The 24944-nt window shown below is 31.0% G+C and overlaps 2 protein-coding genes and 1 long non-coding RNA gene across 16 annotated transcripts; all 3 read left to right on the top strand.

Annotated features, from left to right (window-relative positions):
* The first annotated feature begins 5398 nt into the window (after positions 1 to 5398).
* LOC112292768 (uncharacterized) lies at positions 5399 to 10275 on the top strand. Of its 14 annotated transcripts, XM_073539111.2 has the most exons (5): positions 5399 to 6726; positions 6895 to 7054; positions 7590 to 7677; positions 7836 to 7935; positions 8128 to 10275. In XM_073539111.2, the coding sequence occupies exons 2-5, from the start codon at positions 6918 to 6920 to the stop codon at positions 8268 to 8270; spliced, it is 468 nt and encodes a 155-aa protein (XP_073395212.1). In that variant the 5' UTR covers positions 5399 to 6726; positions 6895 to 6917; the 3' UTR covers positions 8271 to 10275. The 14 variants fall into 14 exon arrangements, 12 of the variants coding, with proteins under 12 accessions (XP_073395212.1, XP_090112741.1, XP_073395214.1 ...); XM_090256615.1 differs by having other exon boundaries at positions 5453 to 6726; positions 7576 to 7677; positions 7895 to 8249; XR_012219028.2 differs by lacking the exon at positions 5399 to 6726 and having other exon boundaries at positions 6749 to 7054; positions 7576 to 7677; positions 8128 to 8249.
* Positions 10276 to 10319: 44 nt separating this feature from the next.
* LOC112292850 (uncharacterized) lies at positions 10320 to 12856 on the top strand. Its single transcript, XR_002972846.3, has 2 exons — positions 10320 to 10980; positions 11504 to 12856. It is a non-coding gene; the product is annotated as an uncharacterized LOC112292850 (long non-coding RNA).
* Positions 12857 to 13383: 527 nt separating this feature from the next.
* Positions 13384 to 15426, top strand: LOC112292851 (cysteine proteinase inhibitor 6). The gene is made up of 4 exons (XM_024541744.3): positions 13384 to 13629; positions 14139 to 14361; positions 14592 to 14767; positions 15053 to 15426. The coding sequence occupies exons 1-4, from the start codon at positions 13531 to 13533 to the stop codon at positions 15182 to 15184; spliced, it is 630 nt and encodes a 209-aa protein (XP_024397512.1). The 5' UTR covers positions 13384 to 13530; the 3' UTR covers positions 15185 to 15426.
* Positions 15427 to 24944: the final 9518 nt, after the last annotated feature.

Genomic DNA, 24944 nt, shown 5'->3' on the forward strand with positions numbered 1-24944 from the left:
GCGCATCACATTTCCACTGCCACCACACAACCATCCCCATACATAACTCACAAGCCAACGCTACGAAAGAAGTAACACAATGCTCCTGAAAGAGAATAAAATATACAACGTGAAAAAACAATTTTAAAATAAAACAAGCGACAAAAAATCAAAAAAATAAAAGAATATACATACACAAAAAATTAAAATAATACGTCAATTCTTCATCTCTAACCCCAGCCACAGAGTCTCCGAAACTCCGAGACGCCATGGACGCGATCGATCGAGTTCGCGAGAGCCGGCTTGTAGTAGTACTAACCTCTCTTCTTCATGCCTACGGCCATGATACCATCGCACAATCCCGTGGAGCCAGAGAGCGGCCGCCGTCAGCACGCAATCATCGCCGTGTTCGAGCACGGCAAGCGGGGTTCGCTGCCCCCCTTTCTATTCTCTCTACTCACTACTGCTGCAGCAGCAGAGCCACCGCCACTGCAAACCTCGCTATTGTTGATGTTCCATGAGCTCTCGCTCCTCCTCGTCCCTCGCCGTCGTCGTCCTCCTCTTCGGCGTCGCCCTCTTCTCCATCGAAACTCAAATTTCCACTTCCATCACCTCCTCCTGCGGCGCATCCCCTGGCGCCGGTGTGAATGAGCCCTTACTTCGGGTCCAGTGTGAATACGATCCCAACCACAGTCGCATTCAGACAGACCGCCAGAATATGAGGAGTGCGAGGGCTGTGTTCACACGGGTGAATCGAGGGGTCGTGATACTGGCCCCTCGCTCGGGACCTGGTTACTGGGGAAAAGCTGATTTCTGGTCTCTCTCTCTGTTTTTCTCTCAACCCTAAAGTCAAAACCTAAGCCATGTTGTGATATGGTACGTGCAAACGTACCCATCATGCGTGGGAACGTGGTTCCCCGTGGTGTTATTTATTTGCCTTTAAAGTTGTTTACCTTTTTATTTTGTTTTTTGTTGTTTGTTGTTTGTTTTGTGTGTTTTTTTTCTCTCTTTCTAGGTTGAGGGGATGACAAGTTTTGTGGTGGGTAATGAAAAATTCAAATAGTTGATTGAAGAGAATAATTCTTGGAGACTTGAGGGAAGTGGAGGAAGGACTGTGTAATAATGGATTGATGTTTTTGGATGTTTGAACATCTGGTCTGATTTGCTTAGAAATAATTCGGATTTATACAGTTGCAAAATACTGTACTTCGTTGAGTCTATTTTGTGATATAGCGGTTTTATTCCTTTGCTTACAGTAAATAATACTGTCCTTCAAAAGAATCCTGAACTGTTCAAATTTACAATTTGTGATTTTATAAATTTTATCAGTACCAATTATTTTGAAATGAAAGTAATCTATGGTTAAGTTAAATATATTTAAATTAAATAACTAAAAAAATATAAAGCATCAAAATCAAAGCATATGGATTAAATATAATCACACACAGACACAAAAATACAATTGATATCAATCATATTGAGTCAATCCAATTAAAAAAGTAAATTTATTCATGTTATTGTGTTTGTTATAAGTGACATATCAGTGGCAAGATAAACAAAGAAATAAATCTTAAAGTGCTATCTAAAAAGCTAAACTATTTTTTTAAAGCTGGTGATTCAATCAAATAAAAATCCAATGAGCAAGGTCATTATTAATATATACATGTATAAAACATCACCAATAATCTACACAATACACAAAAATAATAATTGTTGAACCAATGTTCAAAAGAAATCTTCAAATATACTATACAGTGGACATTAAAGCACATACCTTAAATGGATAGAACAAAGTCACACACTACAACTTATGTTGTTTTTTCTATTCATTTACATAAATGTTTTCTTTTTAACTCGTGATTTTGAATATGGTAAAAAGTATATATTGAAAAAATACATGTATATATGTATATATATATATATATATATATACCCAGACACACACAGCAATGCTCACGTTATACAAAATTTCACAGAATAATAACAGGCATAAATTCTGCTAATTTATCAATTGAAATAGAAATAACCTTTGAAATAATGTTTTTTGGAGCTTTGCTGACAACTTATCATCCAAGAAGGTGGTAATGACTTGTTGAGATTGAAGATGGCCTCTGAAGATGTTGTTTTTGCTTAGAAAAAGCTTACAAAACCCACGCTCATTACAATATGCAATGTTGTATTTTGTAAATTTTAAGTGCAATCCTTTCTGCTCTGAAATCATGATTTTGAATGAGTTTGTGTAGAGACGTTAGAATAGGTTAACAACATTTTTGAAGTGCTAATATAATTTGGAAAGTATCTTAAATAACACCTATAAAAATCCAGGAATGACTTCTAAAGAGTGCTTAGAGGACCAAAGGAAAAAAGAGTATGCTAAAGTTATGTTACTTGCAAATAAATTTTGGGAATTCAATTTTTTAAAATATATGTATATTATGGAACATTACGTTTTTTTTACCAAAATTGTAAATAAAATATGAAAATATCATTATTGGATAAATTAGATAAGAAAGCTATTTAAGATATTGTAATAGTCTCATGGTGCTTTCATCTTCACTAAGCAGAACAAGAAAGTCTGGATAAAAAATTGAATTCATAACCTTCTCAGATTAAAAAAATAATACAAAAGCATAAAAAAAAATTTACAATTGGGATATATATATATATATATATATATGTATATATATATTATATGTTTTTTAGTTGTTATCAACTTAAATGCAATAATCCTTGTTACACAAAATGTGTTGTTGGGAAAATAGACCAAGTTTAATAAATGAAGGAGAATTAAACACAAAAAAATTTACTTAAAATAATAAATAAATAAAAATAATGTTTTTAAAATAAAAATAAACTTTTGGATCAAGCACAAGATAGATATTACAATACAATGCACATAAAAGTCATAAATAAAGTATATATAATGTCCCTACTAGTAAGTTATGTGGCACTTAGATTTAACAAGTAAAGTTGGTTGGTACTAGGTTTTACACATTGTGAAGCCTTGATGTGAGAATTAATGCATATATATATATATATATATATATATATTTATCTCTTAAAGCGAGATATTTTTTCTCTCTTAAAACTTTAGTAGGTTTTATATAAAGTGAGAAGATGTGTATATACATACACACACACACACACATATATATGATGTGAAGTTAAGTTAAAAGAATAGGAGAAAATTACTTGAAATTGCACTGCAATTATTGATGTTTGGATTTTTCTCTATTAATCTGTTTGAGATATTAAAAACTTCCAAATTGGTGTCAATGCTATGATCAACATTGAGATGATCTACTAAACCCAATGTTGGAATTTTTTTATATTTATTGTTTGGAAATTGTTCAAAAAAAAAAAAACAAAACAAAACAAAACAAAACAAAGAAACAAATACCAAAACAAAAACTTATTAATTGGAGACACCAACCTACTACAAGAATGTTATTGACTAAAAGTATTAATATAATATATCTGTTATTTAAAATTTAAGATTTGGAATCTTGCTTGGTTAAGGTAACATATGTTGTTGCAAACATGCATTACAATTTTTTTATTTAAATGAGGAATAATTTCTAGATTATTCAATACTAAACATGTCATGTATGCAATTATAAACAATTTTTTTACCATAAGTTTTAATTTAATCTTGTATATATGTGTTTGTATAACCAAATTAACTTTAACAATAATTTTAAAAATAATGTGAAAATTCACTACTTAAATTTATGATTGACTAACAGATCAAATGAGTAATACCAACATTTTATACTACAGTTAAAATATTACATTGACAAAAATAACAGAACATATTGTTCATAGACAAATTTAATACAAAGCAAAATTAAAGTGAATAGTTGTTTTTTAAAATTTAGAGTTTGAATAAAACTCAAGCATATCCAAACAGTTTCTTTAATATTTTACTTTTTTAAGCAACTAAATTTCTGGATTTCGGTTCTTAAGACATAAGATATAAAGAATACAATTTTGGGGTGTATATTTTCATTTAACATTGCTTTAATTGTAATAATGCCTGTGTACAACATTGTATTAAATTTGGATGAATCCCCACAAATATCCATTATATTAAAAAAATTGTGATAATTTAACTAATATAATTTAATTTTTAGTAATGAGAAACAAAGATTAGAATTAAAGGAACAATGATATGATAGCATCAATGTTTATATATCTATCTATATATATCAAACAATAAAATAACTCATTTACATTCAACACTATTATTGTTGTCCTCTATGTGGTACAAAAACAAAGTGCCAATCAAATGAAACATGTAGATTAATTATTACAATCTTCAAAAACACTTTGTCCATGCCACCAAAGCTTGGACGGTATCTTACATTGAGAGATTTAAAACTATGTAAAACAAGTAAAACTTCAAAATTCATAATCTTTTCTAAAACACAAAAAAATACCTTTGTACCAACGACATTTAAAAATAAATACATTTATACCAACTACCTTTGTACCAACTACATTTAAAAATCTTCAAAATCTTAGTGAGCTAAGATTGTTTGAATGATCTTCAAACAACAATAACCATTACATAGAGGCATTCAATGTTTAAATATCTTGAGATTGTTAAAAGACAACTGACAAGTTCCTAATCTAAGATCACATCCATCCATCCAACCAACTATTCCACCCACTCATCCACCACTCATCCATCCAACCATTATATCCATGGATATCACCCATCAGTTTTTTCGTGCTCATGGGGGCAAATCATTTTCCCTACCACCTTGATTATTATTATTACATGAACGGGGGGGGGGGGAGGCAGAAGAGAATGTGTCAAGAAAATGGAATACTCTTTATATGATCATGAAAGAATCTTGCCCCTACTATAATAATAATAATAAGTATTACCCAAAGTACCCGAAACTCATGGGATTGGTTGGTTGGTTGGTTGGTTGGTTGGTCGGTCACCGGCCCCCCTCCACCTCCCATCGGTCACTGGAGCCCTCACCTCACCCTATTCCCGTGTGATCGCGCACCCCATTAGCGTACCCACAGTGTAGTAGGGCTGACTGACTGACTGACTGACTCTGTCCATCTCTCCACAAAGGAGGATAACATCCTTCTTCCCTGCAGTGTCCAACCATATTGGTTATTTTATTCTGTCACATCTATATATATATATATATATATACATACATACATATATATGTTACCGCACTCTCCAATCGACCATGAAGCTTGCGAAACCCTATCTTTGCATTTGCATTGGCTGGCTGCCGAAAGGAGCGTTCGTTCCCATACACGACGGCCCAGAGCCAAGTTCCACAATGCCCTTTTCACAATGGCATTCCATGTACACCTACCTACCTATCTACCTACCTTGTTTCCTACCTACCGGAATGAGTGAGTGAGTGCGTATGGAGGGGCTTGTTAGTTACCCGAAATGGGGAAGGAAGGAAGGACAGAAAGTCTTGGGAACTTTGAAGCAAGGGCCACTATTGGTGGTGGGGTCCTCCTTCGGGGCAGCGTGTGGATGGGGCACCTGGCTGACGTTCGATGGCTCTACTTGTTTGTTGTACCCCATTTTCCGAATGTTAATACGAAGAAATAAAAGGGTACTGGGGCACAAGAGGGTTTTGTATGGATTTCATGGCTATGGAGAGGCCCTGTGTTACTGGATGGAGAGTTTGCCTGTTTTTCTTGTGTGGGCGTGATTCCTTAACTCTGAGCTTTTGCAACCCACAATCCAGCCTCAAGCTCAGGCCTCATTTTCTGAATATTAAATTGAGAGTCAGGTATTAGGGTTTGGGATGCCACTTCAGGGTAAAGAGCTGAGATTCTTGGTAGAAGCTTGATTTTTTCATTTGAAACTTTCAAGTTGATTCAAGCAACTAGATCACTAAAAAGAAATATTTGAAGGATTCATTGATCTCAACGTGCAACTATCTCTTGGTGTCAAGAAGGCATAAAAGCTATATGAAGTGGATACTATTTTCTTCAGAAGATGTTTTGTTACAAATATTTCATTTTAGATTTTTTGAAGAGGTATCAGATATTTTTGTTAGTGGCTGCCACTGTGAAAGTTAAAACAAACGGTGAGAGATGCAAATATTTACTTTACTGGAAATAAAGAAATTTCGAATTTAATCTGTTACAAGCTTATGTTTATAAATACCTACATCGAGAACGATGAGTAAAATCTTGAGTACACAAAAGTTGTAGATCTTTCTAACAAAGTGTTAAGTGCAAAAAGGATTGACCAAATCCCCGAGAAAGAATTAATTAGCCCTCTTCTAAATCCTAACTACTCTTAAATAGTTTCATACATCCATTTTTAATTCTATCATCCAAATAGTAATACAAACAACCACATGTAATAATTAAACTATTTTTATCAAGCAATGATTATATGTATACATACACTTTATTTTCTAACTGGAGATTTTATTAATAAAATAAAAGAAAACAAAAAAAACATTGCACCAATGACCGTAAGTTATTTGTACAGTTACATCTTGGAAATTAAATCTTTTTTCGAAGTGTTTTTTGTGAATACAATATTCCTATAAATAAGGGTTTTTTATTAAATCATCTCGCAGGAGTAAAACTAGGACTAAATGCATGCGATCATGGAACATAAAAAGATGAACATGTTATCAATTCTGCGCCTTGTGCACCTGCGTTCACAATGAGATTTCTAAGAAGCAATAAGAAACCAATGTTTACCTTAAAAAACAGAACTCCAACTTGCATATAGAAATGGTATTAACATTTTTTCTTATTTCGATCTTTGGTTTAAACTTTTCACTAAAATGAAATTCAAGCATTCCAAAAAATAAAAAATCTACACGCATATATTCCCTCGTGTGTGTGAGAATTCAAAGTTTGTGTGGATCCATTATGAACTTGTGCATTTGTTGCGGAATGTAGAGCTTGCGGCGATCGCAGCGACTATGGCGAGCGATCTGCCGGCGGGAGCTTTCTCGAAACCATCCACGATCCGAGCCGCTGCCGATCGATCAAGCAATGATTTGAGCCCTGTGCTCAATGATCGAGACAATGTTTGTTGCCACCGGGTCATTGCATTCAGGTCATGTTTCCAGTCACTACATACAGCATGAGAGTTTGAATTCGTGGTCGACGTTGCGAATTACATTCCGAGGATTGAATTTCGGTTTCTTGTTAAGATTGCGTCACGCAGAGTCGCATTTACAATGCTTATTTGTTTCGGTTTCTAGTCTTGTGCGCTCTCAGGGAATTATTATTCCTCGTCGCTGGAGGAGAGCATTTCCGACCGCTGTATTCTAGAACAGAGCATTTTCTTGCCGAGAAATTGCGGAAGAAGTGGTTTTAGGATTCGACGTTGCCCGTTTTCGTCGTCTCCTTGCACGGATCATCTTAAGGCGTCATTTCGATTGGTTGTGCGATTCTTTCACAGGAACCAAACCGGGAAGTCAGTCAGCAATTGACGTGTTTTGGAGCTTTCTGAGTCCCCATCTTTTTAATCTTTTCGAGAATCTGTTTGCCAACCTCGAACTCATCACATCCATTGAGATTCAACTGCACTATCTGCTTTGAATAAAATAAATTGAATCAATTCTGGATTGGTAGATGTCGTTTGTCAGGCTTTCCTCTTCCTCGCAAGATGGTTGGCATGGGATGGAGCTTGCGACGAAGCAAGATACGCCTGTCCACAAGTTACTTTTATCAAAGGTATTACTCTGCTGTACTTCAGGGTTTCGCTTTTATACATAATGAAGACAGAATTTTCAGAAGCTCCTTCTTGTTTCTAATTTTCCACTTGCCTACCTGACTAACAACTCCGTTAAGGTTCTTACAAGCCTTTGTTAAGAACTTTGTTGACTTTGCAGTGGTATTTGCAGACGATTTCTTATCTAACCGTCATGCACAACTTGCGAACACGGTGCAGAGCCTTCATGCGTCATTGTGCAGAATCTATGGAGGAAATTGGTATGTTCATCACGCTTTGTGCGACAAGGAATTATCATGCACAGTATTGCTGTTTGTGTGCATATCGTAGTCAGGCAAGGACATGAAACAGGTTTTCGGAAGTTAACGTTAAAATTTCTCATGTCAGTTCAACACCGAATCGTGTTGTAAAAATTCAACGTTGATCGTTTAATATTTATTTTTTGCAAACAGAATGGAGGTACCAAGAAAGTAATCGAAAAACGTTAAGTCAATACTTGTATAATGTTAAAAAATATGAAACATTGTTCTTTACAGAAATCAAAGAGTGCATGAGCCACATCAAAAATAAGAATATTCTATTTCACCGTTATTAATGTTATTATTGAAAAAAAATGAAATATATTTCATACTGTAACACTTAATTTGCAAATTTTGCATAGTGCAAGTTAATACAGGTAATATCATTGTAGCGCTTGTTGATACATTACATGATTTGGCCAAAACCTTATAATTTTTATATGAAAATATCTTACTGTACATTTTCTTGTTTTACTATTTCTTTTCTTTAGAACAAACAGAACAAAACAAAACAAACCAAATATGGATGATGATATTTTGCAGCATCAGTTCTAATCATTCTAACAATACGTTGGCAAGACATAACCACTGCAATGTAAGTTTTGTACAAAGCATCATGTGCAATCAGTAGCAAACATGGTCGCAATTTTTTTCTTCTTAACAATGCATCATTTTTGCACAATTATTAAAAATGCCAATTGAAGATAATGCTTACATGAATTGGTTTTGAAGAAGAATTTCAAAGTTTAAAGATTAAATTTGAGAATAAAATGTGCTATTGCGACCATATTGCATGTGGTAGCTTAAGACTTCATGAAATGAAAAACATCTTGTATGTTTTGAATAAAAAAGTGAAGTTGAAACATCTTTCTTTTAAAATAAATTGACCTTGAAAGTTAATTGTAAACATTAATATTCAATTAAGTTTTGATTCGAGGAGATATAAGGGATATAAATTTAATGTTTTTTTAAACACAATCATTAATAAATGTATTGAATATTATAAAATTAAAATTTTCTGGATAAATAGTTTCTTGGAAAATGAAAAAATCAGTTTTCTTTCTTTCAAGTTTGTTATCAAAATATTGATTAGATTTTTGTATAGTAATTTTTTTTTGTGTGTACCATTATTTTAAAAGAATGTCCTATTTAAGAATAAATATAAATAAAATCCTAATGGTTATAAATATCAAAAATAATATTTGAGACTAAAAAGTGTAAAGTTCAAGCTAGTTATTTATGCATTTCAAAGAAAAGATATCAATATGGCAAACAATGTATGTGTTTAACATACATTAATAACATGTTATACATATAATATTATACATTAATACTATGTTATACATATAATTTAGATATGTTATCTAAACTTCTTTTATTATAATCGATGAAAAGCATTTGAAAATTTGTACTTTTGTAAATCTTTTGCTCAAAAAGTTTTTGAATGCTCTGGTTTGATTTTAATTTTTTTTTATTTTTTTTATAAACCCTATTAAGAATGAGTTGAAGGCATGCATCATAAGAATAGAAAACAAATCATTCACTTTTAAATTATTCAGTTTTTCAGAGATTTTTTTTTAAACAATAGTAATTCTTTGAATATCAATTGAATCACCCTCACAACTTTGTGAATGCTTTAATTACAAATGTACACATCAAAGATAAAAAGGTTGGCCAAAGATTTTTAAGACTAAGAATTGGTAGAGATAGAGTTGAATTTGAATTCAAAAAATCAACCTCATCCCATTGTAACTTTGAATACTAAACACTCAAATCTACCTTATAAAAAGATCCCAATTTTAAGTATTCATTTTGTTTTGTTTTATTTGGAACATGTAATGCTCATTAATAATCTTACATGTTTTAATTTCTCTTTGTTACAATTTGTGCTCCTCCCTCCATTCTTTTATTGTATTATTTTTTCTCCTTTCGGGTCATTCTATATGGACATTACTCATCATTGTGGAACTAATTTGTATTGGTTTACAAACACTATCTCTTTAACATTTCCTTATTCATATATATATATATAAAAGGCAGTTTGGATGTAAAATAAAGAGACAAAGAAGCATTTTGATTGGCTATTGAGAAGGGAACTAGGAAAACATGGGAATTAAGAAATATGAGAACAAGGAAACCAAAGAACAAAGAAACTAGTGAACACGATAATGAGGGAGCATGGAAACATACACACACGTGCACATACACATAATCATGTTTCATTATATAGCTAAGTTTCCAAATAAAATTAAAAATTAAAAAAGATACTGTCAAGGTAGCCATACTATGGCTGTGGTAGCACTTGATTGGGGGGGGGGGGGGGGAGGGGCACCCAACAGCACAATAACTAAGGCCACGAAGGAGACAAATAAATTATACCCCGACGCACAAAACTCCAAAAAGTACCTTTAAAGTCTGCAATCGGATTTTGCGAATTCGATTCGAGCTCGCATCAGAATATATTCACATCACACTGCCCTTCGTGACCTCCATTAAGACACCTGCGGTGCTGAGTGGGATGCACGTGTCACCGATATTGTGTCCGACGTGTCTTGCAAACCTCTTTTCACACCGCCACCGCAGATCGAAGGCCATCGCGCAACCTCCAGCATGGCGCGGCTTTCCTGAATTCGCAGTTTGAATTTGTATTGTGTGTGTGTGAGTTTTGGTCAAGAGTGAGTTGCAATTTTTTGTTTCCTAGAAGATGTTTTTTGCCATGATTCTCCTCTGGGGTTTCTTCTCTGGGGTTTTACTTCCGGTGTAGTAGTCGATAAATTGGCGATTTCTCTTGATGTTTTTCATTTGCTTTATGTTTCCAAAGAATAGTTTGTAGTTGATGAATTTCTCTAAGCTTTTGTCATACCACAAGCAGGTGGTGTCGAGCCTCATGTGTCACATGCAGAGCGAGGTGGAGGAGCGCATCCATCCCAAGCAGCACGGGGCCTAGGTGTTCGTGAAGCCCGGGGACTTTTCCATGAAGTTGGTGGAGTTTAAACCCCAGAGATGGTAAGTTAACTTTCCTTCCAAATACCCGAGGTGAATGTGAAGATTCATGATGATGCATGACGTGGTCTTCGGCCTTCTCGCTTTGCTGTTCGCTCTTTTCATCAAATAGGCGAGCTCACGCTTGGGAAGACCCTTCAACATCTGGCCTCGAATCCGTTGTTGATTGTCGAGGAGGTTTAGTTGTCTGCATCAGAGCTTGAGGTCATCGGATTGTGTGGTGGATCGTTTCTGGGTCCTATTCTGCACTGCCGTGCCCTGAATCGAAGCTGGTTCGATGACATTGAAGACCTTCTCTGGTTGACGTGATTGCTAATATTGTCGTTTTGCATTCAATATTTAAGCTCTGTTCCATTATGAAATCACTGATTTCATGATGCACTTCATTTACAACATTCGCCACACTTTTACTCTTGATAATCGTTTTATATAACCCTCACATTATCAAGATTTTCTGGCAGTTTCAGTCTCAGAACTGTATGGTGAGTGGAATATTTTTAATTCAAGGATGTGTCTTCTGTCTTAGAATTTTTTTCTGGAGCCAAAGCAAGGGCTCCAAGAAAGATTGGTTCAAGTCAGAAGCTCTGGATATGGAGCGTGGTCTTTGAAGCGTGCCACAATCGAGCGAAAACGGACTTTCTGAGATACTTCTACAGGGCAGATAGCACATCTAAGTTATTTTTTTTAAAAAATTTTGTATATTATTCTTTTAACTGCCTAGAAGAACTGCCACAATAGACATACGTATTAAGTTAGGAATAGCTTCAGCACAAAAATCATACCGACTTGTCTGACTGAACTGTCTAATCCCTGTCGACGGTTTCGTAGTTGTGTTTTCCTCAATCAAATGAAGACAGATGTTCACTCTTTGATACTCAATAATGTTCCTCCTGATATTACAACAAAAAACAAACCGCCAGTCACATTTTAAAGAGGCATGTTTAACATCTAGGGCTTCTGGGATGGTCTAAAGTGAGATCCTAATTAAGCCTCAGGGATTATCTATACATTCCATCCCTCTCGATTGATGATCAACAAATAGATTTGACTGCGTGTGCCCAGTGAGTTTCAATGCCACATTTGCAATAATTTTGAAAGTGAAGGACCTTGACACTTGTAGTCGTATGACATTACGTGGAATTAGCAGAACAATTTGTACGTTCACCCCAAATGGAGAGCTTTGTAAAATACAAGAGAACCTCCTATACCTCCTTTTTAATGGCTCTAATCGCCATGACGAGGACGACAAGGCTCCTGATCCCTGAATGGACTTTTCGAGCGACTCAATATTGCGGCGCAGTGCCAAGTTAAGCTGTGCGGACCCTGTCGATGCATCGGCCAATATTGATTCCGCCATTCTCAGTGGACCTTACCTCGTGTTGGGGATGCTCCAGCTAGAAGACGTCAAGAGCAAGCTTCGAGACCAACCAATCGTGAATCCAGTAGGCAATTCAGGCGGTGCGGAGTAGGTTTCTGCCGGAGGACGCAACGCAACAACGATGCAAGCAAAGCACAACAACCAGGGCTTCAACTTGCTGCGCCCGTGTTAACGTGTCGCTGGAGTGCCACGGTTGATTCGCTCTCATGAACACCAATCCTTTTTTTCTTTTCAACTGTTCCGACGAAAGTCGAAAGTTCCAATGCAGAAGATATTATTCAGTGGATTTTCCCAATCTGATTGGGTACTTTGGTTCTCCTCGTGGGGAACTTGCGAACTTGACTTGGCCCTCCATTCTAATTTTCTCAGATTTGCTGTAGCCAATGTTCCCAAGTCTTGAGAAATTGAATGTGCAGATGGTCAAATTGTACACTAATCTTACGCTGTATTTTGTTTCTTTTCATACTTAATTACTTTAATAAATATGCACTTCACAACGAACTTCATCAGTACACAGAACCTAATCAACAACACTCTCCTATTTACATTCATAGTGAGCTTTCTTGTTTCCATTTCTCTTCTTTTTGGGTTTTTTTCTAAACTAACACCTACCGTTTTATATCTCTGTATATACAAATATCTGTATGAAGATACGATTTTGTTTCCAACAGTTTCCTACATAACTCAAATGTATCCAGCCACATTCATCAAAGGTTGGGTTGGAATTTATCATCCAAAATGGATGAAATATCTGAGTCAAACTCGGACATTCATCTCCTCGTCTGAACCGCAAAGTATTTTCCCACGTGGCACACGGAACACTCGTCCCACTTATCCAATTACCTCAAACAGAAAGTCTCCGTTCACACTGAGCGGGGAAATCGAAGGGGGGCAATTCGGTGGCTCGATGAGAGAGCCTCGATGCAACCACCCAAGGGGAATCATCGCCCTCGGAAATGCGACAATCGTGATCTGGACTGCGGGGCTTCATATCTGCCCACCAGCAATTTGGGTCCAACACAGATTCCCAGTCTTGTGCAAAGAGCCATCATCGTGCGAAGAGCCCATTTCCAGAGTTTTGTGCATCGGTTTGTAGCGAGCGTCGCTGGACTTGGAGCTTTTGGAGAGTTAGCGGCGCAGTGTGTCGTTGTTTCGAGAATTCGACGTCGGTAACAATGTTGGGAGGAAAGAAGGAGGTTGATGTCCAGGACACGAACAGCTTGGAGATCGATGAGTTGGCGAATTTCGCCGTTGCGGAGCATTTGAAAAGCCAGGTTCGTGGATCGGGGTGTTTGGGGTACCTGGGGTTGCGTGGGTTGTGCTGGGTTCTGATTGCAAATGCGGTTGCAGGAATTTTCGGAGATGTTTTTGTTGTTGCCCTTCTTCATATTTTCGTGGTTCTCGGGCGGGTCTCTTGGGGTTTGAACTTGTTGCACTGTGAATCGTTGAGACGAGTTTTTGGTTGGGCATACATTTGGCTACAGGTAGATAGCAGCTGCAGTTGTAGCTCGCATCGTGGTGTTTGGTTTCTTTGATGAAAATTCTGTGAATTTCTCTGAAGAGCAGTGCGAGGATGGTCGTCGCGTAGAAACTGTGGCTGATGCAGTGAATAAATATGATGCTTCGATGTTGCACACTGCAGTCGCGTACATGAGATTGTACACGACGCTGCTGGTGTTGGATATGCACATCGCCGCATATCTCAGAGCAGTGTGATCTATCTGACATGTTGGAAACCTGGAATCATCTTGCTGACTGCACAATTTTGATGAAATTTCTACAGAACAGTTTGGAAGGGATGACATTCTCCAAGGTGGTATCGTGTCGCAAGCAGGTGGTGCAGGGCACCATGTACCACCTGGTCATCGAGGTGGAGGAGAGCGGCAAGCTTAGCCAGTACGAGGCCAAGGTGTGGGTGAAGCCATGGGAGAATTTCAAGAAGTTGGAGGACTTCAAGCCCAAAGAGCAAGAAGTGTTTACTTCTGCTGACTTGGGTGTCAGACCAGGTTGATACGATGTGCCCTCGCTCCCTACTTTTTGACTCATATTTCTATGCGTTTCACTGTCGAGCTCTTTAACAACAAACAGCCGAACGTTCTTCCCTTCATTAGTCAAAGGAAAGGACGCATGTCGCGCATATTACTCTAGTTTTGAGAGAGGTGGATTAGGGTTGTGGAATTGTGAAGTGTATTGGAGACTACTTCTGAGCCATCTCCGGGGTTTGGTCACCATGTAGGAGGTCCCTTTATGGTCCTCGGGGGTAACAGCGCTCCTCCCACGGACAAGCAGAGTGTCCCAACAGACGACCCAGTCGTGCAGGAAGCAGCTGAGCATGTGATCAAAACGTTGCAGATGGGCTCAAACTCTCTCTCAACGTATGAGCTCAACGAGATCCTGTCTGCAGAAGCAGAGGTCCGTTTCGTATCACCTTTACTTTTGCATTTCAAACTCTAGTAACTTGCAAGCTCTCGTATCAAAAACAAAAAAAGAAAAGAAAACCAACAACAGTTTTGAGTCAAGGAAGGAGTGAGTCTATTCCTTGAACAAGTACACCGTTTTGCACTTAGAATAGGATCTAATTTGCCCACTAGCTGATTCACTACAGACACAAGTTGTGTATTCATGCCAGTCTTCAGTTGCATGAGCTTACTGATAAGTATGTACTGTTTTGTTTATTTATTTATTCATGTGTTACAGCTTAATGACGAGACTGCTCAGTTTGATTTACTTCTGAAGACGAAGCTGGGTGCTAAGGAGCAGGTTTTCAAGGCAGAAGTAAGCCGCACTGGAGATGGGGATTGGACTGTGAAGCATGCTACCATCCAGTGAAGAGTTTCTTTTCAGTGGGCATGATCCACTTAGTATATAGCACTTCGCATGCTTGTGTATGTGTTTAAATGTTATGTCTTGGAAGGCCAGGAGGGAGTCGAGCAGGAGGCGGTTAGAAGCTTTAATATGGGTACATTATGCACGTAATATTTTCTGCTTGGACTTGGTGTAATTTTCAGCCCTAATGGCATATATTTGCCATCCCAATGATGGATGAGTATTTTAATTTTTGAAAACAGTAATGATGATGTACTCTGAAACACACTTTAGCTTCAGTGCATAGAATGTTGATCTTAGATGTTATGAAATTGATACTGGTTGATATTTTGCACCCAACAACAAGGTTGTGTATGGAAGTATTTGCTCTACTATTAACACATTGTGGTGTTCTTAAGTTCCATTCAATTACCTAGTTGAAAGAAATTTAAGTGTTCAATCATCCAAGATTTGTTCTACTTGTTCAAATCTTTAAAAAAAACATTTAAATTGACAAAGGATTTTTTTACAAAAATAACTTGCTACAATGTAAAAAGTTTCTAAGGTGTTCATTTCTAAGCATTGAATGTCAATTTACATAGAATGGAGGTAGTCCAATTCTAATTTCTACAAGCTTGGTGGCATTCCTAAAATCTATATATGATGGTTTTTTTATTTATGGAGAAGGTATATAATACAACTAATGTTAATGTATAAACTAACATATCCTCTTTATGTGTTGACAACAATTCTTTTGTTCTGTAAAATCCAAATAAACATTGTTTCTTTGTGGGCATGAGGTTTGGACCAAATGTCATACCATTTAAAAAAGAAATCATGATTTAATATAGAGCTCTATTTTGTTATCATCAAATCGGACCTTGAAATGTTTCTTTGAAGTAATGTCATGAAGTCTTTTCTAAAAGTAACTCCAATACAAGAGGCAAAAAAATATATATCAGTCTATTCTATGGTTTAGTTAGTAAATTGATTTTTTTCTTTAATTCTTTTTCTGAAGTATTAAGAGAATAATTCATGATATATTCAATGAAATGATTTTTGTATTTTAAAATGAAAGAAACCATTTATCTTTCTCAACTCCTTTGTATTAAGTATAGAATTGAACAACCACTAATGGTTATTGATATATTTGAAAGCTATGTAGCTAAATCCAACCTTGAGATTTAGATAATAGACTATCTTGTTGAAATATTACATTTTATATTCTATGAAAATAAAGATATAAGAAATTTCAAATATAAACAATGTTTGTGATGATTTTGAATTTAGATCAAGTTTCATTTAAAGTTACACATTGAAATTAAACTCTAAACAAATCTTAATTTTTTGAAGGTCATTTGAACATAGTATTGAAGTTTATTGAAGGTTTAGATAAGAATCAATAAGTAGGAATTTTAGATCCTACTATAAAAATCTATTCTAGATTTTGTAAGAAGAAATTAAAGGATAAAGGCATAGGTGTGAATACATTAGTGATCAAACATTACCAATTTTGTTCCAAATTTTGGAGCCAAAATTCCACTTGTGATTTTGAATTAGTGCCCATGTCTAGTTTAAGAGCATTTCCATTATGTTGTAGGTTTGACATTTATAATTCTATATCTAAAGAATTATTAAATACTAATATATGATGGTTTAAGACCCTTGTATTTATTTAATAAGAAAAGTTTTTGTAGAATCTTTTATATCAATTAAACCAAGGCCAATTCCAACTTAAGACTCATAATGTATAGACTAGATTACTTTAACCTATGTTAAAGCAGAGGTATTAACTCTATAAGAAGTTTCTTACTAAAGATTTGTTTTTGTAAATTTCTTTCAAGAAACAAGTCTACATAGAAAAAGAGAAATATAGTGAGGATACTAAAATGCTATTAACTATGATAACTCTTACAACAATATTTACTTTAATAGAGAAATAATAATCTAATTTGCAAATTCTTTTGTTCATTAAGAATTGATCAATGTCAGTTGTTGTTACTTCTTTTTTCATTAAGAATAGGTCAATGAAGCACTATTTCTATAGTTGTAGAAGATAACAACAATGAACTCCAATATTACCATGAAGAAGTTGAGCAATTGAGTCTCTTTTGTGACTTAATACAATTTAAGAATCATTAGTTATTACAAATCCAAATTTTCCAAATCTAATGCTATCAAATTTTTTTTTTTTTTCTTTTTTTTCTTTTTTTTCTTTTTTTTTCTTTTTTTTTAAGTTACTCTTTAATCTCACTCTTCAATCAACAAAAGAACCTTATGTATGCAATAGGCACATAATATTATACCTTAGGATCTACTTTCAATCCTAATTCACAACAATCCTTCTATGTATCAATCTAATGTTTTTCTAGATAATTTTTGCTAGAAACTATATTTGACTTTTATTTAAAGATGCCCATAGTATATATATATATATATATATATATATATATATATATATATTTTAATCTAACTTACCTTGTCTTATTTATAATCATACAAAAAAGGTAATACAAAAATTAATTTTTCTATTTCTTCCCATCTTTTATATATAATTTATAAGCAATTTTTTTATAAAATTTGCAATGAAGTCCTTCAAAAATATAGGTCTTGATGTGTTTTTATATGATAGCTACATTGCAATCTAATACTTGTAAAAAATATCAATATTTACTATGTTGAATATTTTATTATTTTCCATTTACATTGCAATATATCAAGTATATAAATCTTAAAGAACTAAAAAATAAAGACATTTGTGTGTCATTTGAAAAGACTAGATAATCACTCAAAGATGGTATAATATTAAACTAAAATGACTATTGCCAAAGAAAAGAAGAGTAGAAAGTCTTAAAACTTTTATTTCTCAAAGATGAAAATAATTTAACTTCAAGAGAATTATTCTTTATTCATTAAAAGCTGTATCTTTTTTTTTTTTTGATGTAAGATAAAAATGTCTAAAAAAGGTATTTGATAAACTTTATTATTTTTTAAGTTGATAAATCATCTTGATAAAGATATGCTTTAATATATTTAGTAATAATTTAAAATACATACCAACATGAAATACTTGATGTTTTTGTGATCCATGTATATGGTGATTGAATTAAAAGGACTTTATAGATAATGATGCTATTCTTTAAATAAATCCATGATTATAAAATAAATTTATTCATAGATTTTATAATTAATCTTGGCTATTAAAAAAAATTAGGAATAAAAAGCTATTGAATGGAACTTATCATCTATTCTAATTTGTGATAAAATGATATCCATAGTAAAATGTGATGCATCTATTTTCATAAAAAAATACCTTAAAAAAATTGATACAATACAAGATTGGTATAAAAATAAATGTTGTCTTCAAGGCTTCAAAAGATGCTTCAGTTTCTTTGTTCAATTGAAGTTTGTCTTTACGTGTCAAGCATATAAGAGGAGCTACAACTTTAAAAAAGTTCTTAATAAAGATTTGGTAATAGTTGCCAATTTTCAAAACAAATTGCACATCTTTGATTGTTTTTGAGATCTTGCAATCTATGATAGTATGGACCTTCTTAAGATCCATTATAAAGCCATCATTTGAAATGATGTATCCTATGAAATCAACTTGAGTAGTGTAAAATACACATTTTTTCATCTTAGCATATAATCTTACATCTCTTAGATTTCATACTTGAAAGATTATACTTTTTTAACCACAATAACTCTTAAATAATTAGGTTGGAGGAGGATCTAATCACTTAAAATATTACTAAGCTATTATGACCATTAATTGCTATATCTAAAGGAATAATTTGATAGGCAACATCTTTAGAAGAAAATAAACAATCATTTATTAATTTTACATGTAAAGACTTGGTTTTCTTAATTAAAGATGTTTCTTGTTTAATTAAAGAATAGTTTTGAATCTTTTTCTATCAAAAGTGTAATCCAAGATAGCATACTCTCAAAGAAAAGTGCTTTTAAAATCTGACTTAAAAAAATCTATCAAGATATTAAAAAAGATGCAACCTTAGATAGAATTTTACTTGTTGTAGAAATCCTCAATACTTTGATCTTATTCCATCAAACTTCCTAGACATACTTATCCTTGCTTTTCATATACTTCTAATAGTATGATTTCTCACATTTAGTTGTGAATTTGATCTACTTATTTTTCTTCATTGCACAACTTCTTAGAATAGAGTCTGAACTTTATTGTTGACTACTTCCATAGGCATAGGAATAATATCTCCATGATTCACTTTAGATATATCTAAGATATTTACTCTAAATTTAATGACAAGCTTGTGAAAATCTACAATAGTTACAAATCTATTCTTACTTTTGCTACGAGTAGCATCTATAATTTTATCTTCCATAGATAATTCAAAAAAATTCAAAAAATTAAATTAGATGAAGATAATCCATAATCTCTAATATTAAATGGAAATTTCTACAAAAAAAAATAATCTTCTCTTTTTAAAAAAAATCATATTTAGGAAACTAAAATATTAGATTTAAGGTGGATGGTCTATAACCTTCAAAAACACAATAATAAAAGTGAAATAATCTACTCACATTTAAGACAAAACAAAAACAATGAATTAAGATCTTTAATAAACTATCAAAGACATAAATCTTGAAGAACTAAAAGATCAAGACACTCTTGAATCTCTCTAAAAGATCAAGACACTCTTGACTCTCTCAAAAAGATCAAATAATCACTTAAAGCTAATATAATATTAAACTAGAATTGCTATTGTCAAGACAAAAAAAATAAAAAGACTTGAAACAAAACTAAGGACTAAAAATCCATAATTGAAATTCTAATGAACTTTAATCAAAGCTTAGGTCAAATTCTAATTAAAACTCTTATTAAAATCTTAATGCATCTTAATAAAATCTTAAGTTAAATCTTAATAAAATCCATGAAATCTTAAATCTTATACCAATCTTAAGTAAATCTTAGTAAAATTATAATAAAATCTTTGTGAAATTCTAATAAAATCTTAGAAAAATTATAATAAAATTCTAATGAAATCTTAGAAAAATCCTAAAATTTAATTAAATCTTAAAATAATCCTAATCAAATATTATAAAAAAATTATAAAATCCTAAAATCCATAAACTTTTTTTTGTTTCTCAAAATCCAAACCCATCAAATACATTACTAACTTTGAAAATCCCTCAAAATCTTAATATTATTCCAAATGATATAAAACAAACATTCAAAATTTTCACCTTAAAACTAATTTCAAATTTTATTCTTTTATTGATAAAATAATCTTAAAAGTGCCACAGGTGCATGATTTTATACCTCAATGTTTGATTTCAATCCAAATTCACAACTGATCTTCTTCAGGTATCATTTTTTGGTAATTTAAAGTGAGTTTTTTTAAACCTTATATTAGTTATTTTTTAAAGATGATTACAGTATATATTTATCATATTTACTTTAATTTGAGGCTTTTTTGTGCCTATATAAGTAAATAAAAGTTACTTTTATAAAAAATAATATTAAGACTAAAATTTTAATATCTTTTTATCATTTATTCTTGTTTTTCTACTACATCTTTATATTAGGCTCTTCTATAATAACATCCATATTTTTATTCTTTACTATATAGTTGTATTACCACACAACAATATAGTGACATTCTATAGGATCTCAGACACGTGGCCATATTATAAGATACATGTCTTAACTTGCAACGTAAGTTATCTATATGTATGCCATATATCAAGCTTGTTCCACAAGCTATCAACATGTATAATACGTGGTTAAATTATTGATCAAGTGTCTAACCTATCAATCAACTATAAATACGTGTGAAATTAAAGCCACATCTATGAAGCTTTTAGAATGCTTTTCTACCAGATATTATCTTATTATTTTATTTTATCTACTTCTATCTAATCATATAGATAATTATTGGAGTAAATATGTATGTCCATGACACAATGTTACTTTGACAAAAACTCTTTCTAAGAAATAATGGACTTGCAAAAATATTAATTTGATGAATCATTTTATAGTATATTATATAATATTGATTTAATAATGCACCTTAGAAAATTATCAACTTTAATATTGAGGTTATTGTAATTTTTACTTTTAATTAAGTTTCTATTGGATAGAATTCTAGAGTGTTGATTCAAAGTTAGATCAAAGTGATAATGGAAGATTTTAAAGAATTGAATTTGGTTGGAATGGTTTTAGATTTTCATAGGCTTGAAGATTATGAAAAAATAGAATTAATACTAGAATTGATGTTTTTTTATTTTTAACTATTTTTTTTATTACTAATTTATAAAAAGCCATTATTATTTGGCATAACTAACAAAGAAAAAAAAGTTATATGTTGAAAAAGACTTGTTTCTATTGTTGGAGCAATAAAGTCAATAAGTTGTTGGAAGGATCTTTGTCTATTGTTAAAAAAAAAAAAAAATTAATCTAATTTGAGTCTTTTCTAGATCTCGTCAATTCTTTAAAGAATAATTAATTTTTAGGAAAAATAAGATTAAATATATTAGTTCAAAAAATCAATAAATTTAGAATTTTTGTATTAATTTCTAGATTGTAAATCTTAAGTTCAACCTCTTAGCAAGCATTAGAATCCAAAAAAATGCAAAAACATAGTCCTTATGAATTTTTGTTTTTCGGCTCATAATCTAAAATATATCTTAATTTAATTGCAACATGTGAAGCAATTAGAAGGAACTCTTTAAATAAGTCTTTGAGAAGAATTCATATCAATATCTTAAATGATTTTGAATAAGTATAATTATGTAGGTTCTAAAAGGCCTGCAAATTAAAATTTGATTATTTAGATTGGTACTTGCAAAAACTAGTATTAGTTCTGTAAAATAATAAAATTAAAACTTGCTAAATGACTTTATTAAAAGATATTTTTAATCATTATTTTTTCTAAAATAATAATATTCTATATTAGTCATTTAAGGTTTTTTTTTTCTTTAATTTTAATATTTTATATAATAAAATATTTAAATTTGCAACCATAGTAATGCAACATAGTGTATCCACTTTTTTATAAAAAGGTCTAGATCCATGGCAATTTCTTGTGGTTTTCTATGTTTAAACAACTCCATACAACTTGTTAAGAATTTTAATGTTATTTTATATATCTTTATAATTTTGATAAATAATAATAATAATAATAATAATAATCTATATTAAATATAATTTTAAAAAATTAATTATATATATATATTAATATTTTTTGAAGAAATATTTAAAATAATTATATATTTTAGAATTGATGATTTATTTAATTTTATCTCAAAAATATCAAAATAATAATTAATTATTCTATATAAAAATATTTTTATTATATATATATATATATATATATATATATATATATTTGTTATTTATCTTTTGTTGTGTTTTATATCCATCTTCTTCTAAATTTTTGATGTAAAATTACAATAATTAATTAAATAATAATAGATTACACATTTTTCTAATATTTATATTCTTTAATTATATCCTTACCAATTTATTCTTTTAATTTTTTTTAAAAAAAATCATCAAATAAAATACATCTTCATTACATATTTTGTTATAAAGTATACTCTAAAACTAAGTAATTGTAAATCATTTATAATAAAGACATTAAAACTTATAAATAATGTTATAATGATTAAATTCAAATTTAATTTTGATAAGTATATAAATTTATATAAAATATTATCATACATTTTTTATAATGTACTACATACATCTATGGTTTCAAAATAAAGACTTGTAATAAAAAAGATTGTATTTATATTTTATAATCTTAATTTATTAGCTTTAATAAATTATATTTTAGTTCCTATGCTTAAGTAGAAATTTGACTTAAAGAAAAAATATATATACTACTAGAATGTTTTAAAATTAGAAATTTAATTTTTTATTTAATATCATTGTGATAAAAAATAACATATTTAAGTGATATTAAAATCGTATGAATAGTAATGGCAATAATAATTCCATTTATAGATTTTTAATTTTTTAATTATTTAAGTTTCTCTAATCTAATTAAATTTCAATAAAACTAACTTCTATTTTTATTAATAAACTATTAAGTTTGAAATATTTTATAATAAATAAATATATTAAAATTTTATTAATTCTTAAAATAATTTTTACAATAAAATTATTGAGAAATTTTTGGTATTTACATATTTTTCTGAAAATCTAAAAATCTATTTTAAACTATCAAATATAAGATAGAAATGTCCTTCATAATAAAAAAGATTGATCTTATATTCTAAATTGTAAAATTTATAATGAAGATTATTTCCAATTTTAAGAATAAAGAGATTTGTTAATGTATTTCAACAAATTATATCTAGAAAATTAAAACAAATTAGGATTATTCATTTAATACCTTAGAGATGTACCTCTTCTTATTTTTGTAAGAATAGTCATATGTTAATCATACATAATATCTTTTTTTTGTAAGATAAGAATATCTAAATTAGGCATTAGATAAGCATTATTGGTTTTTAAGCCATTATGTAATATTAAACATAAATTATGAAAAATACATGCTTAAGTCAACTAAGTAAAAATTTAAGACATGTATTGACATGAAATATTCAATATTCTTTTGAACAATTTGAATTGAGATTAAATAATAAGTGCCTTCTAAATAGTGACATCAATCTTAAAATAAATCTTCAATAGCAAGACATTATTTATTACAAATCTCAAAATTAATCTTGAATATTGAGATTTTTTTTTTAACAATAGGCAATAAGATAGAGTTTATCATTTACATATATTTGTAATAAAACTACACCTAATGCAAAATCTGGTGTATTTGCTTTTATGAAAAGTGCTTTAGAAAAATCAAGTCAATAAAAAATGAAAATTAAGATAAAAGATACTTTTAAATCTTAAAATATTGCTATTACAACTTGATTTTATTTTAATTTATCTTTTTGCATTAATTTTGTAAATAGAATAAAAACTATAGATAAGCCTTAGATAAATATTCAATGATAGTTTACAAATTTCAAAAAGTATTGAACATCACATATTATTTCTAAAAAATTCCAATTTATGATATTATATAAATTTTTATAATCTATTTATAAACCAAAAAATGAGATAATATATTCCAAATACATTACTTGAGTTGTGTAAAATATATTTTTTTCTATATTTGCATAGAGTCATATACATCTATATTTTTTTATTATAAAAATAGTATTTTTTATCTTTTCAAAATCTTCAAATAAATAAGAATATTTTTTAAATAAAATAAAAAAAATTAACTAAAATTTTAAAAAGGTTATTGGTTATTAAATTTATGTCTAATAGATATAATATTACATTCAAATTTTTCATATGTAATTTAAAATGCAATCTTTCATTCATCATCTTTTATGATACATATAAATTTTAGACTCATTCTAGATAAATTATCCTATAGATATTAGCTTTATCCAAATGATAAAAAATTCTTGATTTTAAAAACAAAGAATGAAAATTCTTGATGGTCAATTTATTGAATCTATAAAAATCCACAAATTTTTTCAAGATTTCATCTCTTTTTTGAACAAAAAGGATTGGAGCACTTGTAGAGAATTCGAATGTTAAATAAATTTCTTTATAAGATTTTTTCAATGTTATATTTCAAAATAAGAAATTTATTTTGCTATAGGTAGTAAATTGGTCTAAAAGTAGATTGAGTTCTTTTTTACAAGTCAATGGCGCAATAATAAGATTGAAGTTTTGATAAGATATCAAGTATAGGTTTTTTTAAATACATCTTCATAATCCTTATAG

The sequence above is a fragment of the Physcomitrium patens genome, chromosome 15, assembly GCF_059467195.1.
Source record: "Physcomitrium patens ecotype Gransden chromosome 15, ASM5946719v1, whole genome shotgun sequence".
Classification (NCBI taxonomy): Eukaryota; Viridiplantae; Streptophyta; class Bryopsida; order Funariales; family Funariaceae; genus Physcomitrium; species Physcomitrium patens.

What these genes read in the sequence shown, in the direction of transcription:
- LOC112292851 (XM_024541744.3), top strand. Translation starts at nt 13,531, where the DNA reads ATGTTGGGAGGAAAGAAGGAGGTTGATGTCCAGGACACGAACAGCTTG. An exon ending in CGGAGCATTTGAAAAGCCAG is followed by an intron (nt 13,630 to 14,138) that starts GTTCGTGGATCG and finishes AAATTTCTACAG; the next exon opens with AACAGTTTGGAAGGGATGAC. An exon ending in TCCTGTCTGCAGAAGCAGAG is followed by an intron (nt 14,768 to 15,052) that starts GTCCGTTTCGTA and finishes CATGTGTTACAG; the next exon opens with CTTAATGACGAGACTGCTCA.
- LOC112292768 (XM_073539111.2), top strand. Translation starts at nt 6,918, where the DNA reads ATGGCGAGCGATCTGCCGGCGGGAGCTTTCTCGAAACCATCCACGATC. An exon ending in CACCGGGTCATTGCATTCAG is followed by an intron (nt 7,055 to 7,589) that starts GTCATGTTTCCA and finishes GTCGTTTGTCAG; the next exon opens with GCTTTCCTCTTCCTCGCAAG. An exon ending in AGAATCTATGGAGGAAATTG is followed by an intron (nt 7,936 to 8,127) that starts GTATGTTCATCA and finishes TTTTGCAAACAG; the next exon opens with AATGGAGGTACCAAGAAAGT.